The sequence below is a fragment of the Typopeltis vanoorti genome, chromosome 13, assembly GCF_054136105.1.
Source record: "Typopeltis vanoorti isolate ZY-2024b chromosome 13, IOZ_Tvanoo_1.0, whole genome shotgun sequence".
Lineage (NCBI taxonomy): Eukaryota > Metazoa > Arthropoda > Arachnida > Uropygi > Thelyphonidae > Typopeltis > Typopeltis vanoorti.
Window position 1 is genome coordinate 53562831 of NC_143561.1, and position 17710 is coordinate 53580540.

Genomic DNA, 17710 nt, shown 5'->3' on the forward strand with positions numbered 1-17710 from the left:
ATTTGAGCACCCCTTCACAATAGCAAATCCTGTGTGCTCTGGTCACTAAGGGTTTTATGATGCCATATTTCTGAGATGAGTGGTGTGCTGATGTCTGGTGAATATAGCATCATGTAAAGGTCAGTTTTCACTAGATGGAAGTAGAAAGCAATCCATCTGAGTTCTGCTGAAAACAATAGACATTCTAACTCCAGCTCCAGCATCAGCACTGTTCCCACCTATCACCAATATCTTTAAGTAAATAAAAGGAGTCAAATGTAAACAAAGCTTACTATGAATTAGCATTTTAAAAGAAATAAATTGTTGCTTTGTTCAAATAAAAAAATGGAATGAGGGGAATGCTACTGCATAAAGGATGCTCTTTATCCTTTTATAAATTCTAAATACCGTATAAGTTTTAAATTTTGAAAACAAGGCTCAAAATATTCGTTCTGACTTTATGTATTACTTTTCAGATTCTATTTTGCATAGCAGTGAAGGATTTAGACTGAACAAGTGATTTCTCTATGCATAATGATTTTTAATAAAATCATTGTATCAAAGGTAAAATTTTTAGAACACTATACTACTGTACTATATTTCATATTTTCCAACCTACTTTCTAAAGGATAGGCTACAGTATTGATGATAAAATGAATATTTTCATTTTGAATATTAATTATTGCTATTGTTCATTAATGAGCCTCCCTAGATTCTGTGTGTACAGGCTTGCTTAATAAATATGGCTGCATTAAGCTTCCTAAGATTTGGGAAACACTTATCATCAGAGATCCCACCTTACATTCCAGGCCACCTACAACTGCCCTTAGAGGGCGCTCCACCTAGATAGGATTTTAGAGTCACCCATGTGGTTGGGCTTAGTATTGTGTGGTATTTATGTATATGTTACTTAGTTTTTTTGTAATCCCTGAAGATGTCTCGGTGACTGAGACGAAATATAGGAAGTATTAAATTCTGTTTTAATCCTTTCTGAGTTGCATACAATCCATTAAACCTCCAATATGAAAGCCTCCCTAGATGTATTAGTAATGACCTTTGGCAGGAAAGACGTGGGTTTGAAGACTGTCTAAGATGCGAAGAGCCTTTATAAAGACTTTTCAAATGAAAGTGGGGGTCATGCAGTTTCATGAAGGCAGCAGAAATTTTTCCTCCTAGAAGCTCAGATTTTTCATTATAAAAGAACACAAAGTTAACATGATACACTGGCCACATAGTCTTAGTTGCTTCAGCCATAATTCAAAATAGCAGACCAAAAATACTTTCATGAAATCATAGGACTCACCTTGATTACCATGTACACTGTCTAACTTAGATAATGTTTTTCATGCTTTTCCTTAAAATTGTTCAATGACTTTGCACTCACCATGAGAAACATCCAGTCCTCACACCTACTCAACTTCCAAATATGACTACTTACTCTTTTAAATTTGGAAAAAAAAAAAAAAATCTTTCTTGCATATTTTTATTAATTTATTTTTAAGGATAATTCTACTCCTGGAAGGTTGTAAAACATATACAGTGGCACTGTGAGTGGGAAAAAATCATACTCTCTAAAAGGAGTAAGATTTCTCCCAGACCATGTAAATCATACTTGCTAAAGAGCTTTTAAGAGGAGTCGACTTAGAGCAGTATAATAGCATAAGAATCTGGAGGAGAGTTAGCAGTGCATGGGAAATGGTCAAGGAGTATTAAAGAAAGCATTATCAGACTGCACACCTGGAGTTAGGATGATAAATCAGGTACTAGGTAGATGGATAAATAGATCATTAGGCAGGAGTTGCGAAAAAAGTTGTGCAGAGAATATAAAGAAAAAGGTTATCATGAAATCATCAAGCTCATGAGCGGTTCCAAGTACTGGCAAGAAGATGACCTGTTTTTTTTTTTTTTTTTAAATCTGATCCACGAGCCTCTGTAGCTCAGTCAGTATAGACAAAGCCCTTTGGTTGAAAAGACTTGGATTTAACTCCTGTCCACAACACGAGGAACCTTTATCTGATATCGTTCAACTAAAGATGAGTTAGCCGGTCTCATATGGAAGTAGATGATTTTTTTCACCCAGAAACTCAGTTTTTTGTCCCTCAGAACAAGCAAACTGACTCTGTACACACACATCTACAGACATAAGACACTCCTGAAGTAAGGAGCAACCAGCCTATTCTGTCGGAATTCGATTTCGAATGCCTACATGGCAAAGTGTGGGTCTATGTGTATGAGCATAAATCAACAACAATCTGATCCACACACATGAAAGGCCACAAGATCTATAGCACATTAGTGCCATGTATGGGCAAGAAGAATAGAAGAGAGAAGTCTGTTCACATTTTGTTTGAATAGCTGAGGGTTGTAATCTTTGGGGAAGGCAGAGTGGGGAAGACTGTTCCAAAGGACAGAAGTAGATGGAATGAAAGAGGAGGCAGTGAAGTTGGTTCAGTTCAGTGAGTTTCAAGATGGACCGTAAAAGGGTGTTGGTTAGCAGTGGCTCTTGTTTTAATAATTTTGGAGGAGAATGGAGGAATAATTGGAATAATAGCAGCCAATTCAGTAGAGCACTATTCATGAAAGTATCTGTAGAAGAAGTAGAAACTGAACGTCTGTGAGAAAGGAATTAAAGTGGGTTAGAGAGAGAGAGAGAGAGGGATCATTAGCCAGATTGCCCTCTTCTGGATAGAATCGAGCAATCTTAGAGAGGATTTTAGTGCACCACCCCAAATATGGCAGCAATATTCCATGGGTGCGTTTAGGCTTTGCATAGAGGTGGCAGCTATGAAGGCATGAAGTAGCATCTTGTGCAAAAAAGAACACCAAGTTTTTTGGTGGCTGCAGAAGCTGTAGTTGAAATATGGTTGTGCCAGGAAAGATTGGAGGTGCAGGTCAGTCCAAGAAGAGAAATCTGGTTGTGTTTGGATATCTCAGTTTTACTGAAGGTAAGGGAGAGGAATGTGAGCTCTTTCTTGCAAGAGATCAGACAGAACTGAGTTTTGGTGGCATTGAAGTTTACAAGGTTGTCCTTGCCTCACTGGGAAATAGCTAGGAGATCTGAGTTCAGGTCCCTGGTTGTGGTAGATCTTGAGGATTCTAATACTTGAGCACTACAAACTTTGTCGAATGAAAAGGAGGAATGGCGTGTACTTGTCATCGGCAAAGCTATGGATAAGATTGGAAGTGTGTGAGAGTAGGTCATTTATATACAAGAGGAAGAGCGTGGGTAAAAGAACAGAACCCTGGGGTACTCCGGCATTAGTGAGGAAATCTGAGGTAATCTTGATCAGTGAAATTGGAGAAAAAGAGCCAATACGAGTTGTGGACATTGAAGTTCCCAAGAAGAATGATCTCACTGTTGAGGTACTTAAAGGTCGTCGCCATATTAGATTGCGCCCTGAGGCAAACAATCAAATATCTTCCCTGCTGGATTATAAGACAAAAATATAAGAAAATCTCCAATTGCTATTTTGTTTTTATTACAGGAGAAACATTAATGCAAAACAATTATATAATAATATTAATTAAATGTTTGCTCTACGGTGATATCACACAATAAAACTGTTTATAAGCTCTCTTCGAAATTTAAATTATAAGTTATGTCCACTTCTATTGATCTAGTTGCTAGACCAAACAATCTTTTTTATTTTGAAGCAGAATTAAAGAAAACAAACAGTGTAATATACACACGTGTTTCAGACTAAATATTTGGATAGACAGACTATAAGAGTTTATAAAATTCACATCGTATGATACTTTATGGTTTGTTTCCTTAAGTAGCTAATAAGTGGGTTCTAAAATGTTTAGTTTTAGTATGTATGACTAAATTTTTTTTATTATTAAAATATAATAAGCACATATTTAAATGTCAATGGGAAATGGCACCTTTTTTATTTGGTAAACTAAACACCGTATATTTGTAAAATATCTTGTTTCCGTAATACGGTGTCGACGGCGCCTACTGCAATATGGCTGAACAAGAGCCCTCATTAAGCAGTGCGGTGAGGCAGGCTGCCTCTCTGCTACACCCTGTCGATGGTACTGGATACTTAGACTGCAGAAAGTCGAGCTTTAGAGAGAGAAAGTTGAAGAGGTCAGAGTGGTTGATGGAGTTTGGAGAGTGTTAGAAGGAGCATATGAAAAGGGCAGGTTGATTTGGGAGAAAAAAGTTTGAGTCAAAGCAGATGAAACAGTGGGGGATTCAAAGATTTACAGTCTCTGGCATGGTATATGTCGGTTCTGTCGAATGTACAAGTGAAACCCTTGTGGCAGAAAGAGCTATGAAATGTGTAGTTTGGGCAGTTGAGTTGTACAGTGGCTGTTGATATTGCCAGTTGAGGTTCTGAAAGGAATAATATTTCTGGTTTAGGTGAATGTAGGTGGTGGTGGTGCACATTGTTTATATTGCTGTTTAAGTCTACAGGTGTTGGTGAAGTGGATGCGAAAAAAAATTTTTTTTTTGTGTTGGTGGGTTGTTTGGTTAGATTTCTGTCTTTTATGATTGTTTTGGTTGGATTTTTGATGTTTTTATGTTTGTTTGTTTTTAACTATTGTGTGGGAGAATTTTTAAGATCTGCAGTAGAAACGCATTTCTTTCAGTTGTGGTTTATTGTGTTTCTGAAGAAGAGATAAAAAGGTAGTGGGGCATGAGAAGTGACAGGCTTGCAAACATACCACCCACACAGAGGGGAGTCAGTCTCCTATCCAAATGTGGCCTTGACAGTTCTCTCCTGCAGCCACAGTATTTGGTCTCCTTCCAGTCAGGAACTGGCAAAATACATAGTTGCAGGATTTGTCACTAGCTGATTGGGAAGCCTCCAGGTTTGTTACTACCTGGTTCGGTCCCATGTACTAACCAGTGGCTGGCCTGTGGAACTGTTTTACTGCTGTACCCTTGAATTGAGGTGGGTCCAGGCCCCCTACAGTGAAATTGGTATGTCATTGAGGATATCACTCTCTCACTGCAAGTGGGAAGAGTAGAGGGGACAGAAACCGGAACCCTTGCTCTAGCGACCAAACATGGCTGCAGCCGCTTCGAGTCTCTAATAAGCAAGATGGTGGTATTTCACTGGGTGATGAAAGACATTTACCACCTAGAGGTCTAGTTGGCATTTCCTCCAACTAGGGAAGATGTACATTTGTGGTGGCAATGTTTGCCAGAGCCCCATTTGTGGAAACAGGTTATACCACAGGAAGGTGGGGATAACTTGACTGTAAGAGGCTATATATTGCACATCGACAGCCCTTTAGTAGATGAACTGAAGGGGGTTACAATATTACAGAACCTTAATGTGAACACAGCTATGGGATTAAATGTACAAAGTTTTTTCACTTGGGTATAATTTAAATTAAACTTGCAAAGAAATTATATTCTTGTTTAATCCTTTAGCCAAGTGTAAGCAAAGTTTGTCCATGAGGTATATTAATGAATATGCTACTTGTATAAAGAGGCTAATGACAGCCTCTATACTAAAGCAATCAATGTAAAGTCATTAATCTCTATATACTAGTAGCCTAGTCATGAAAGCAGCTAGCCTTTGCATACAAACTTTGTTTGCTTACACTTGCCTAAGGATTAAACAGAAATATAATTTCTTGCCAAGTTTAATTTAAGTGGTATTTGATGGCATATCAGCCCATTTATTAAAAGAATATTCAAGGGAACTGGCACCCCTGCTCATCAAGCTATTTAAGTATCAGCTCTGAGAAGGTGGCAAGGGATTAGAAAGAGAGCAAAATAGTTCCAGTGCATAAAGGAGGCTTCAATACAGAAGTACCAAATTATAGGTCAATCAGTATCTGATTGACCTATAATTTGGTAGCAGTTAAGATATTGGAGTATGTTAATAAAAGAAAGAATTCAAGACTGGGTGGACAGGAATACGATACTTTACAGGGTTGAAAAAGTGAAGGGTGGAAAAAGGGAATGGCTACTCATCAATACTGCTGGACTTTGTGAAGAAATTTGACAGGATTCCAAATGGAACTCTGTTGCAAAAATTGAAACAAATGTGAATGGTATGAAGATGATGATTTGGATACGAAGATTGGACAGATATCAAAGAGTGGTTTATGAGGAGAGTCGAGTCTGGGAGAAGCTGGGTGACTGGTGGTGTACTACAGAGTACTTCTCTTCAATTTAATTTGTACACCATTGAATCAGTGATATATGAAATGATTTACAGGGAAATATTTAGTTGTTTGCTGATGAAGCAAAACTAGGAAGAGTGATAGTGAAGATGATGTAGAGATCCCTGCAGGATGACTTGAATTGACAGACAATATAGGCAAAGGTAAATGACTATCAGTTTAACTGGCGATATGTAAGGTTAGGGATGAAGGTAAGCAATTGCAAGCTATGTAACTCTGGGAAGCTGATGGAACTGAACAGTAAGAAATTTGTGAGGCCAGGAATTTGAGGATGATTGTGGGCAGGGATTTGAAGTTTAGAATGCATATTGTGAAGGTGAGCAAAACAACACATCAGATTATGTGGTTGTTGAAGAACTGGTAAGTAGAGATAAGGAGGTTATTATTTCCCTTTATAAGACCACATCTGGAGACTACTCTGTGTAGATCTGCCAGAGGTGATTTAGAGTATTTTGTTAGTGAATGAGTTCAAGTTGAGAATGATACATATTGTGTGAACAATGGTTAGAGCGAGTCTTTGACTCTATAGAGATGCTTGAGAAATAATAATAATAATCTCTTCCATACTAGATTATTACTAAACCTGGTGAAACTCCTCTAAATTAAAAAAGTCTGTAGCATATGTCCTCTTCTTTGCCTTTCCACCAAGCTCTGCAGAATTCATTTCATTAACCTTTCCTCATATCAGTCTTGATAATCTCTGGTTCCTTCTCTATAGCATCTTATCAGAAACTAAGTGACAAAATGTGCACGAATACAAGTGTTTTTTGCCTGTATCTCTAAAAAAATTCCCAATGGACCAGATTATTTTTGTCACAGTATTCATAAAAGCTTTGGAAAAGATCTTAAAAAACTCATCCGGTGTGAAGGTATTTGGTTTTGCTATCACATTGTTCTAAATGTCATAAAAATTCTCAAATCAGCATCATTTTAGATTTCACATTGAGAAAGTGTCATATTAGGAGATGGAGGAGGGTGGTTGAGCACTGCAACCTGTTTGTTAGCCAGAAGCATCATGTTGACTGCTTATGTGTAGGTGCATTTGTCATACAGGAGACAAATGTACCAGACTATTTCAAATCTGGCTGCACTGATTCCTTATCTATTTCTTCACATTTAACTCATTTGCTAGCATTCTCAGTAATTTGCTAGTGAATTCTACGTATTTTCAACCAGTTGAGGATGCAAATCATTTTCAGTCATCAACTTTGAGGATGTCTACTACATTCTCCCTGTTCACTTTAAAATACTTAAAGTATTGAAATGTTTTGAGACAAAGCTTAATTCTCATAATCTATTTCATAGTCTCTCATGCATTTCAGTGAGATTTCTACTTGCTTTACCCAAAACTTTATAAGTGATATTTGTTCCATTCTTTGGTTACTGATAGAGATGATATATATGATTTACAAACCTTCTATACAAAAAAAAAGCACTTAAGATCAACTGGTTTGGGTTGGCAGGACTGCCAGTCACATTTCACTTCTCTAGAACCTTCTCTGGATTAGTACTTGCATTAGATCCCCTTTCCCCCTATTGTTTTCTCCAGGGCTGGCAGAAGCGGGCACCGCCGCTGGGGCATGGTTCATAAGTTCATTTTTAAGACACAAAATTCTTAGAATGATCAAGATTAAAATAAATAAGGCCTGGTACACCGAATAAAAATTTTAAAAAATTGTATATTGCTGCCTCTTTGATCAGCCAGCTGTTTCAATTTTGCAGCAAGAGCAGGCTAAATGCTTGCCTGCAGAATGTTGTGTCTACTGCAGTCTATCTAAAGTGAAACGGTGAACGGTTTTTATGTGCAGAAACGAATTTTCGTACAAAACATTTGTTGCTAGTTAACCAGTCATATGGTACGCATCTCAGTAGGCTACTGACAGTAGTGAAGTCGGACTATTATTTCGTCTCTGTGTTGTGTTGTGTAATAATTTCTTGTGGGTATAAAATAGAAATGGAATCTTCTTATTGTGCTATCTTCTATCGAAGGTCAGCGACCATCTTGGCGAACAAACTGCGCTTTTGTGCTAATCTGAGCAGTTGTGCACTGCTCTTTCCTGTCCACGTCTTGATGTTGTCAAACCATGATATTCTTTTTCTTCCTCTAGTTCCTTTTCCATCAATTCTTCCTATCAAAATAGTTTGTAGAAGTTGGTATTTGCTGTTTCTCATGATGTGGCCAAGATATGTTTTTCGTTTCTTGATTATTTGTACAAGATGTTTAGCTTTGCCAATGGATTTTAAGACATCTTCATTGGTAATTTTTTCTGTCCATGATATCTTTAGCATTCTTCTGTATAGCCACATCTCAAAGGCTTCGATTTTCTTGATGGTTGTCGCCTTCAATGTCCATGTTTCAACTCCATAGAGCAGAATAGACCACACGTAGCATTTCAGCATTCGGCATCTGACTTCCATGTTTAGGTCTTTATTGCAGAATAGTGTTCTCATTTTTATGAAGGACTGCCGTGCAACTTCAGTCCTTGTCTTTATATCTATTTCTGGATCTCACTGTTCATTAAGCCAGCAACCAAGATATTTATATCTTGACACTTGATCAATATTTTTCCCATTGAGTGTCAGTTTCATTGATGAGGCTGGATGTTTGCTGATGATCATGTATTTTGTCTTGTTGATGTTTATATTTATTCCCATTCTTTGGCTTTCTATGTATACTCTGTCAATGAGTTTTTGGAGATCCATAATATTATCTGCAATTAGCACGGTGTCATCTGCATATCAAAAGTTGTTAACAATCTTTCCATTTATTGTGATTCCCTCTGAACATTCTGCCAATGCTTTTTTAAAAATTACCTCTGCATATATGTTGAACAGGAGTGGTGAGAGCACACATCCTTGTCTCACTCCTCTTTTGATGTTCACTGGTGGTAATGTTGTCTAATTGAACGGTAGCTGACTGATTCCAATACAGATTTGTTATTAGTCTTATGTCTTGTTCGTCTAGCCTTATTTGTTGAAGGACTTCTATTAAGTTAGTGTGTCTGACTTTGTCGAATGCTTTTTCAAAATCTATGAAACACATAAAGACAGATTTCTGTTTTTCTATGCATTTTTGTATCAATATTTGGGTACAGAAAAGGGCCTCTCTAGTACCAAAACCATTCCGAAAGCTGAATTGTGTTTCACTTAGAGTTTCTTCACTTTTTCTATAAATACGATTCTGAATTACTTTCAAAAATATTTTTAATGTTTGGCTCATTAGACTAATAAGTCGGAAGTCACCACAGGAATTCGCTTTGGGTTTCTTTGGGACAGTGATAAATGTAGATTTGAGCCAATCTGATGGAAATTCATCACTTTCATATATTTTATTAAATGGTTTTTCAAGAAGTTTGATGTTATCTGGTTCTATTAATTTTAAAAATTCTGTTTGCACACCATCTGGTCCACTGGCTTTTCCTGTTTTACTTGTTCGTATAGCATTCTCTATTTCGCATTTCATGATTGCTGGTCCTTGAATGTTATCTTTTATATTTATAGGCTTCTGTCTAGTATCATTGAAAAGTTCTGTTACATATTTTATCCAAATCTGTGCTTTATTCTCTTCTTCTAGAACTATTTTTCCATTTTCGTCTCTTAGAGACACTATTTGCTTTTTCCTCAGTTTTCCAGAAATTTCGTTGATTTTCTTATACAGATTGAAATTATCATGTTTCTTCTGAAGCAGTTCAATTTCAGTACATAAATTTTTCATCCAATTTTCCTTGGCTTCTTTTATTTTTTTCTTGATGATGTTATGTGTTTCTGTGTACCTGGCAAGGTCTTTGTTTTTGTACATTCTTCTTGTATCAGTAAGAGAAAGAATCTCATCTGTCATCCATTCCTGTTGTTTTATATTATTCACATAACCTACTTCTTCAATACTTGTTGTTACGATGGCATTCTTTAAGCTATTCCAAAGAGATTCCACACTTTTATTTTCTTCTATGTTTATCTGTTGTAATCGCAGGTTAAGCTGTGTCTTGCCACTTTTATTTATGTTCGGGTCTTTCAGTTTTTCTACATCAATTTTCTTTTTCTTCTTTTGTGATTTTTTAGCTGATTTTAATCTAAGACGTACTTCTGCAACTATGGGATTGTGGTCTGATGAGATATCTGCTCCAGGATAAGTCTTTGCACTCTTTATACTACTGTGGAATCTTTTATTTATCAGTATATAATCAATTTGATTTCTGACAATGTTATGTTGGTTATCTTGAGGCGATTTTCAAGTGTACAGTCTTCTGGGTGGAAGTTTAAACCACCCAGAAGACTGTACACTTGTATTTGCTATTGTTAGATCTTCTTCCTGACAGAACTGGACTAGGCGATCTCCTCTGTCGTTTCTGGTGCCTAAGCCATGTTTGCCAACAATTTCTCCATCACTATGCTTATATCATGTTTCTTTGTTAGGTTTTTAATCTCTTTTAGGTGTTCATAAAACTCTTCAACATCTTCACTTTTGTCAGCTGTGAGTGCATAAGCTTGGATGATATTTATGTTAATGGGGTTTCCCTTAAGTTGTAACAGCATTATCCTTTCAGAAAATGGAATCCAATTTATTACTGATTTATTGATTTCTTCATCTACTATTACAGCTACACCATGCCGATGTTTGTTCTCATCATTCCCAGAGTAATACATTGTCGTATTATCTTGTTGACACTTTCCAGATCCTGGCCATCTTGTCTCGCAAATTCCCAAAATCCGGATGCCCAGCCTCTTCATTTCTCTTGTGGCATTTCTTAATTTGCCAGCTTCATACAGAGTTCTGACAGTCCAAGTTGCAATTTTAAAAGTGGACACCATTTTGAGCCCGGAGATTCTTCGCACCCCTGTCACATTTAAGGGAGGCCGGGAACTTGGAGCCAATTGTAAGGGTTTGCTCGCCATGGTGGTTGTTCTGGAGATAAGGTAGAGCAGTAGTTTCTCCGTTTGCTTTCTGCTCTGCAGTATTACAGATGTACACAATATAATCATATTGCCATCTGCAAATCTCTGATCACAAGCTTTTCTGTCATCATTTGGCTTCAACCTTGGGTCAGTACTGACAATGCTGCTTCCCAATTTCAGGGGCAGTGACCCCAGCAGGTACTTATTTAATGGCGGCACTACTCGCCATGTCACCAAGTTGTCATTGGGCTTTGTGAGATTTTAAGTGGAACAGAGTTGCCAATTCTGCTCCCCCCACGCCCTGATAGCTCAGTCGCTGTTGGTCCAAGGCTGCTTATTCGCCAGATTGCTCTGCTTATATTGCAGCTAGCCTCCATATCTGAAGGCTGTTCCCCGATCCGCCACCTGGGGACACACCCGGTAGTAGTCAGCTCTGCCCCGGGGAAATGGAATGAAATATTTTAAAAAAAGTTATCCGGTGCACAAAATCGTAAGCTTTGTGCTGCGAAAGAAGCAGATATTAAGAAACAAACTGGGGCTCTTAATAAATTTGTTAAAATATTAAAATATTCTGATGCAGATTGTAACCAACTCGATACATCAGAAATCAGAGTTGAAGAACCGTGCACATCATCCAGTTTGCATGAAAGTACTATTGCAACTATTGAACAAGATAACAAGACGCATGATTTAAGTGAAAAACAGTTAGGAGAAGATTTAGTTGTAGTTGACCACGAAACTAACACATTGTTGGTCTCTGTAAATTTAGAAGATCCAGGTGAATGGGAAAATATTGATGAAAAATTACGAGTTGTTTTAATTGAAATAGGGCCTGTTCAAAAGAAAAATATAATATATCCCAGAGATACATATGGTCATAAATTTGGCGACACATATAATAGAAAAAATGGAAAATGGTGAGCTCGTGCCAAGAACATGACTCATTTATTCCGAAACTTTAAATTCTGTTTTTTACTTTTGTTGCAAACTTTTCGCACCTACCGAATCAAGTAGTCTTGTAGAAGATTATAACAATTGGACAAATGTATATTGAACAACTTTGCATAGACATGAGACTAGTTTAACTCACATGAAAAATTTCTTAAAATGGAAGGAACTTGATAAAAATTTAAAAAAAAAAACTACTATTGATTGCCAGATTCAAAGCATGTATGAAATGGAAAAGAAACATTGGACGAGTGTTTTAGAATGCTTGATTGAAATTATAAAATTCCTTGGTAGCCAAAATTTAGCTTTTCGCAGATCATCTGATAAATTATATGAAAGGAATAACAGCAATTTTTTAAAATTAGTCGAACTGTTTGCGGAGTTTGATCCTGTTATGGAAAATCATGTTGAAAGGGCCCTACAATGAAACAATAGAGTACACTATTTGAGTAAAGACAGTCAAAATGAAATATTGGAAACTTTAAGTAACGCAATCAGGGATACAATTTTATTATCAATTCGAAAATCTAAATATTATTCCATAATTTTAGACTGCACACCTGATGCAAGTAAAACAGAACAAATGACCATTATTATTCGCTTTTTTTTCTGTGACAATGGAATTGTCAAGATCAGGGAAAACGTTTTAGGTTTTGCAAATATATCAGATTCCACAGGACGTGGTTTATGTGCAACAATAATGGAACAACTGGAACATTCCCATTGAAGACATGCAAAGTCAAGGGTATGACAATGGTGCAAATATGAAAGGGAAAAAATATGGGCTCCAAAATTTCCTATTGAACAAAAATCCTCAAGCTTTTTACGTGCCATTTGCTGCTCATACTCTAAATTTAATCATTAACAATGCAGCCAAAGTGAATGCAGATACAATTAGTTTCTTTGCAATTATTCAAGATATATACCATTTCTTTTCATTCTCTTACAAACATTGGGCACTCCTTTTAAAGTTTGTAAAAAATTTAACATTGAAACAGCCATCAAAAACGCGATGGGAAAGTAAAATTAATGCAATCCGCCCTTTACGATATCAGTTAGGAGAAATTTACGATGCACTTTTTGAAATTTTAAATAATGAAAATTTTAATAAAGAAACTCAGTATGAAGCACAAAGATAATGTGCTAAAATAAAGGACTACAAATTTATTTACTCTCGTATAACTTGGCATGATTTACTTAACAGAATAAACCTGTGAGTAAAATGCTTCAAGACAAAAATATGAACATTACACTTGCTTTACAATCTGTCGAAAATTTAGGAATATTCTTACAAGAGTATCGATCAGATACAAATTTTAAAGAAGTTTTAAAAGAGGTGGATGGAGAACAATAATTTAAAACTGGGACAGAAGTTCGACGACGAAAGAAGACACGACAATTTGACTACGAGCATCAGCGAGCGGTGAACGTTTCTTTTCCAAGTTGAAATTGATTAAAACCTACTTAAGAGCAAGTATGTCACATAAAAGGCTTGTTAGTTTGGAGTTAATAGCTATTGAAAATGATATATGTGCAGAATTAGACATTAAGACCATTATTTCTAATTTTGTGAATATCAAATCAAAAACCCTGAAATTTTAATTTAAAAAATTTCAAGTATATTTATGCAATTTAATTATTTATGTTATTCTTTAAAGATATTATTTTTTGAATACTTATAGTAAATGTTCTAATTATTTCTGAATTCTTTTCTTATTTTCCCATCTATCTTGAGTTTCTTTTATTTTCCTAAAAGATAGTTCCACTTATAAAAATTATTAAAATTTTTTTACAAGTTACTAAGAATTTACTAATTTGTAAAATGAAAGAATTTTTTAAACTTTAGTTCAAATAAATTTTAACTTGAATTAAAATTCATTTTAATTTTGTTAGCGATTTGGGTCGGTGAGAAGGCCCGAATATAATCCCTGTATCATTATATTCAACGATTAAAGTGAATTGGCTTTGTCAAAGTTTGCATTAACTTTTAAGAATTTTTTGAATATTCGGGTTTTTAACGACTATCCTGCCTGGTCAACACCCCCGGTTCGTTACATTTAGCAAACCAACGTGTGACTGTTCTGTCAAAATTTATTTAAGAAATTTCAAATAATTTAAATTTTTATTCTCGTGAAAGAATCACACACGCCCGGATCATTACAGGGGCGCTTAGATAGAAATTGCATGCGGGTGCCAAAGACCCTAGTGCCGGTTCTGTGTGTATATATATATATATATATATATAAGGGATATAAAGATATATATACATATACAGTCAGGTTTCTTTTTATGCGGTAGATACGTTCCACAGAAAACCGTATATAAAAAATCGCACAAAAAAGGCGTAACTTATGTTGAAAAATCAGGGATATGTTCCATAATTTTCTAAAACTGCATAAAACCGAAGCAGTGAATTAAAATAAACCTAAAATCGCATAAAAAAAGTTTATGAAAATTCAGGAAAATAAGAATGCCTAAGTTGGTTTTATGGCTTTATTCCTTTAATTTTATTGAAAAGTAAAAATTTTTTTTTTTTTAACATTTTGTCATCAGATTTATCATCACTATTAGACAATATTCAGCAACATTTGCGAGCTGGTGCAAAATCACTTTCATCACTAGAAGAGATAGCGCATCAGATCTGTATGGTAAAGGCAATGGTTCTTCACAAACAGAATTAGCTTCACCCTCGTTCTGTGCTGATTTTTTTCTTCTGACAATGTAATCAGTGATTAAACTTTGTGTTGATGATTTCACTAATTTTTTATACAGCTTGCAATATCCAGACATACAGTTCTTCAGCTCATATTGGAATTTAAAGGCTTGTTCAGAATTTGTGTCATTAACAAGAAAATGATTTTCCAATTTATTGCACAGTTCAAGACCTTCTCGAATTATATTTGCAGTGAGGGGGACAGGTTTTTCTTCTGCTTCACTATCGTTTTCTGAATCTTCAACAATATCTAAAATTAATCGATATCTAATAATATCATAGTCACTTAATCCATTATCCACAAGCAATTCGTCTACATCGTTCTAGCTAAATGTATCAAAACCTTCTCCAATTTCATGTGCCAATGTAATGATTTCAGCTGTTAATGTAGATGTTTGCATTCATTTTTCATTTTTTTCATTTTCATGTGATCAAATCATTGTTTCTCTAGCTTACGGTTTGAAATGTAACGTAGCTTGATGTATGCTCCAGATGATGATCTTTGATATGAAGATCGAAATGTCGGGATAATAAAAAGAGTTATTTTAACACAGTTGTAGAATCCATAATTTCAAAAACGAATGCTGATCACCGTGTAACTAAAAGAAAGGGTAGATGTTTGCATGGTTGCACCGTTTGAAATACACACATTCTTTCGGGGAGGGGGGGGGTGCATAATGCATTGTGGGAAGGGTCACTACTCAGAGCCAAAAGTATTCTGGATTGAAAACAGTGGAGATTTTTCATACCACAGAACAACAAACAAGAGGCCATCTCCAAAAGTTGCAAAAAAAATGTAGTGAGTAAGGAAAAAAATAATAATTTTTTGTGTGGAGAGTGGAAGCATGGAAGGCTTGAGAGGATAGTGAAAGTGCATGCAGTAAATTTGCTTACGAATTGGTATGATAGACTTTGTGTTGTCTAAGGTGGACCTCTCATAATGAATCTTATGACTCCAAAGTCTGGAATAATAATAATAAATAAAGTATTAATTATCTCCAACAAATATTTCATAGAACAATTCCACAGTTAAATTTATTGTGAAATTCAAAGAAATAATTATTTTAGGAAGCAGTTTCAAACATTTTGCTGTTAATGAAATGCAATAAGAAATTTAGATTATTCATGTAAACCTGATTCTACTCTTATTTTCAAATACTATTTTATTTTTTGTAATATTTATTTTTCTTTCCAGCACTGAATTATTTAATATCAAAGACCAATACATGCAGATATGATAAGTGTTACTCAAATACTGAGTGAGGGGCCTCATCTGCAGCTCCTAAAAGAAGACCAGCTACCACCAGAATTAAGAGAAATAGCTATCATCACTGGTTATAGACCACCAGATAGTTCTATTAAGCAGTGCTTATTGAGTTGTTTTGCTGCTACAAATGAAACACTCAATGTTTGGACTCATCTTCTTCCCACTTTATATTTTATATGGCTGTTAGAAGTGCTATGGGAAACACAAGTTATTACCTCTGATCCCTATACATGGCCATTTGCAGCATTTATGATCACAATATGCCTATACCCAATGATAAGTGCTTTAGCTCACACTTTTTACATCATGTCAAACATGGCACGTCATTTCTGGTTTTTTATGGATTATGGTGGACTAAGTTTTTATAGTTTTGGAGCTGGAATTCTTTATAAAGCATATATTTTTCCAAAAGAATTTTATGGCACTCAGTTGGACCATATTTATTTACATGTGTGTGCTTTAAATTCCGTACTCAGTATAATTTGTGCATGTTCCTCCCGCTTTATGGACAGTCTTGTATTAATCAAGTTTTTTCGTCTTGGTGCATTTGCTTTCCCTTTTATATGGGATAGCATACCTTTAGTATACCGAGTAATGTACAGCAATGACATAGACATTGTTGCATCAAACCACTACATTCGCCACTTTATGTTTTCCTTTCTAATTGGATTTTTATATGCTTCTCACCTTCCAGAACGACTTGCTCCAGGTAAATTTGATATAGTAGGGCACAGCCATCAGCTTTTACATATATGTGGCATTCTAGCTAGCCGTGAACAAATGAATGGTGCACTGCATGATATGAAAACAAGATATGCATTTATTACAGAACATAATTATGTTTTATCATCATTCTGGTCAGTGTATATGTTTGCTTGGATTTTCTTTGCTAATGTTGTTATAATTTTCCTTTTTGGTTTATATGCTTGGAAATTTGAAAGTAAAAATGATAAAGGCAAACCAGGTAAGCATGCTTGCATATTTTCGCATATAGAGGATTGAGAAAGATTGTGTATCTAGTAGTACAATAGCTTAGAAAAATGAGGGAGGAAATACAGATTGTTAACATTTCAATAACAATTTTTCTAAGCAGTCATCACTCATAGGATTAATATCAAATTTGATTGAAGATTCTTTGCATTCCTACACTATTATTTCACTGATGTTAAATCACTGACAAACAACTCAGGATAACTGAGGATAGTTATGCATCATGTACATAAAATAATCATGTAAATAAAATCTTTTTATGTGTATAAATTGGACACTGTTATAAACTATAAATATTTAGTATTGTAGAGCTTAATAATTAAGATGAGTTTTGATGGTAATATGTTTGAATTTCCTTTATCAAATATATCTGTTATGAAAAATATTGTGTATGCGCTTTTATAAATACAATATATAAAATGTACATAACATTATTATTATGCATTAAAATGTTTTTCTAATAAAAGTTCATTTCGGTTTTCTTCCATATTATTCTTATGCTCAAATTAAAATATATTTATTGAACTTATTTGATATTAAGTTTTGTAAATATATGTAATGTAATTCTGTAAATATATTTTAATAGAAGCACAGTCAGGAGAAAAAGGAGAAGGATAATTAAGATATGCAATAATTCCTTAAATCCTTAAAAGTGTTAAAAATTTATATTATTATTTCCTAATATCAGAAAATTTAGGCAATAAAATATTAGAAAAAGTCTCTATATCAAGCATCTACTTCTCTCCACCCTACCTAGTATACTAGCTGTG

The 17710-nt window shown here is 35.2% G+C and overlaps 1 protein-coding gene across 1 annotated transcript; it reads left to right on the plus strand.

Annotated features, from left to right (window-relative positions):
* Positions 1-429: 429 nt before the first annotated feature.
* Positions 430-17406, plus strand: LOC150100157 (membrane progestin receptor gamma-like). The gene is made up of 2 exons (XM_090402513.1): positions 430-543; positions 15879-17406. The coding sequence occupies exon 2, from the start codon at positions 15918-15920 to the stop codon at positions 16950-16952; it is 1035 nt and encodes a 344-aa protein (XP_090258639.1). The 5' UTR covers positions 430-543; positions 15879-15917; the 3' UTR covers positions 16953-17406.
* Positions 17407-17710: the final 304 nt, after the last annotated feature.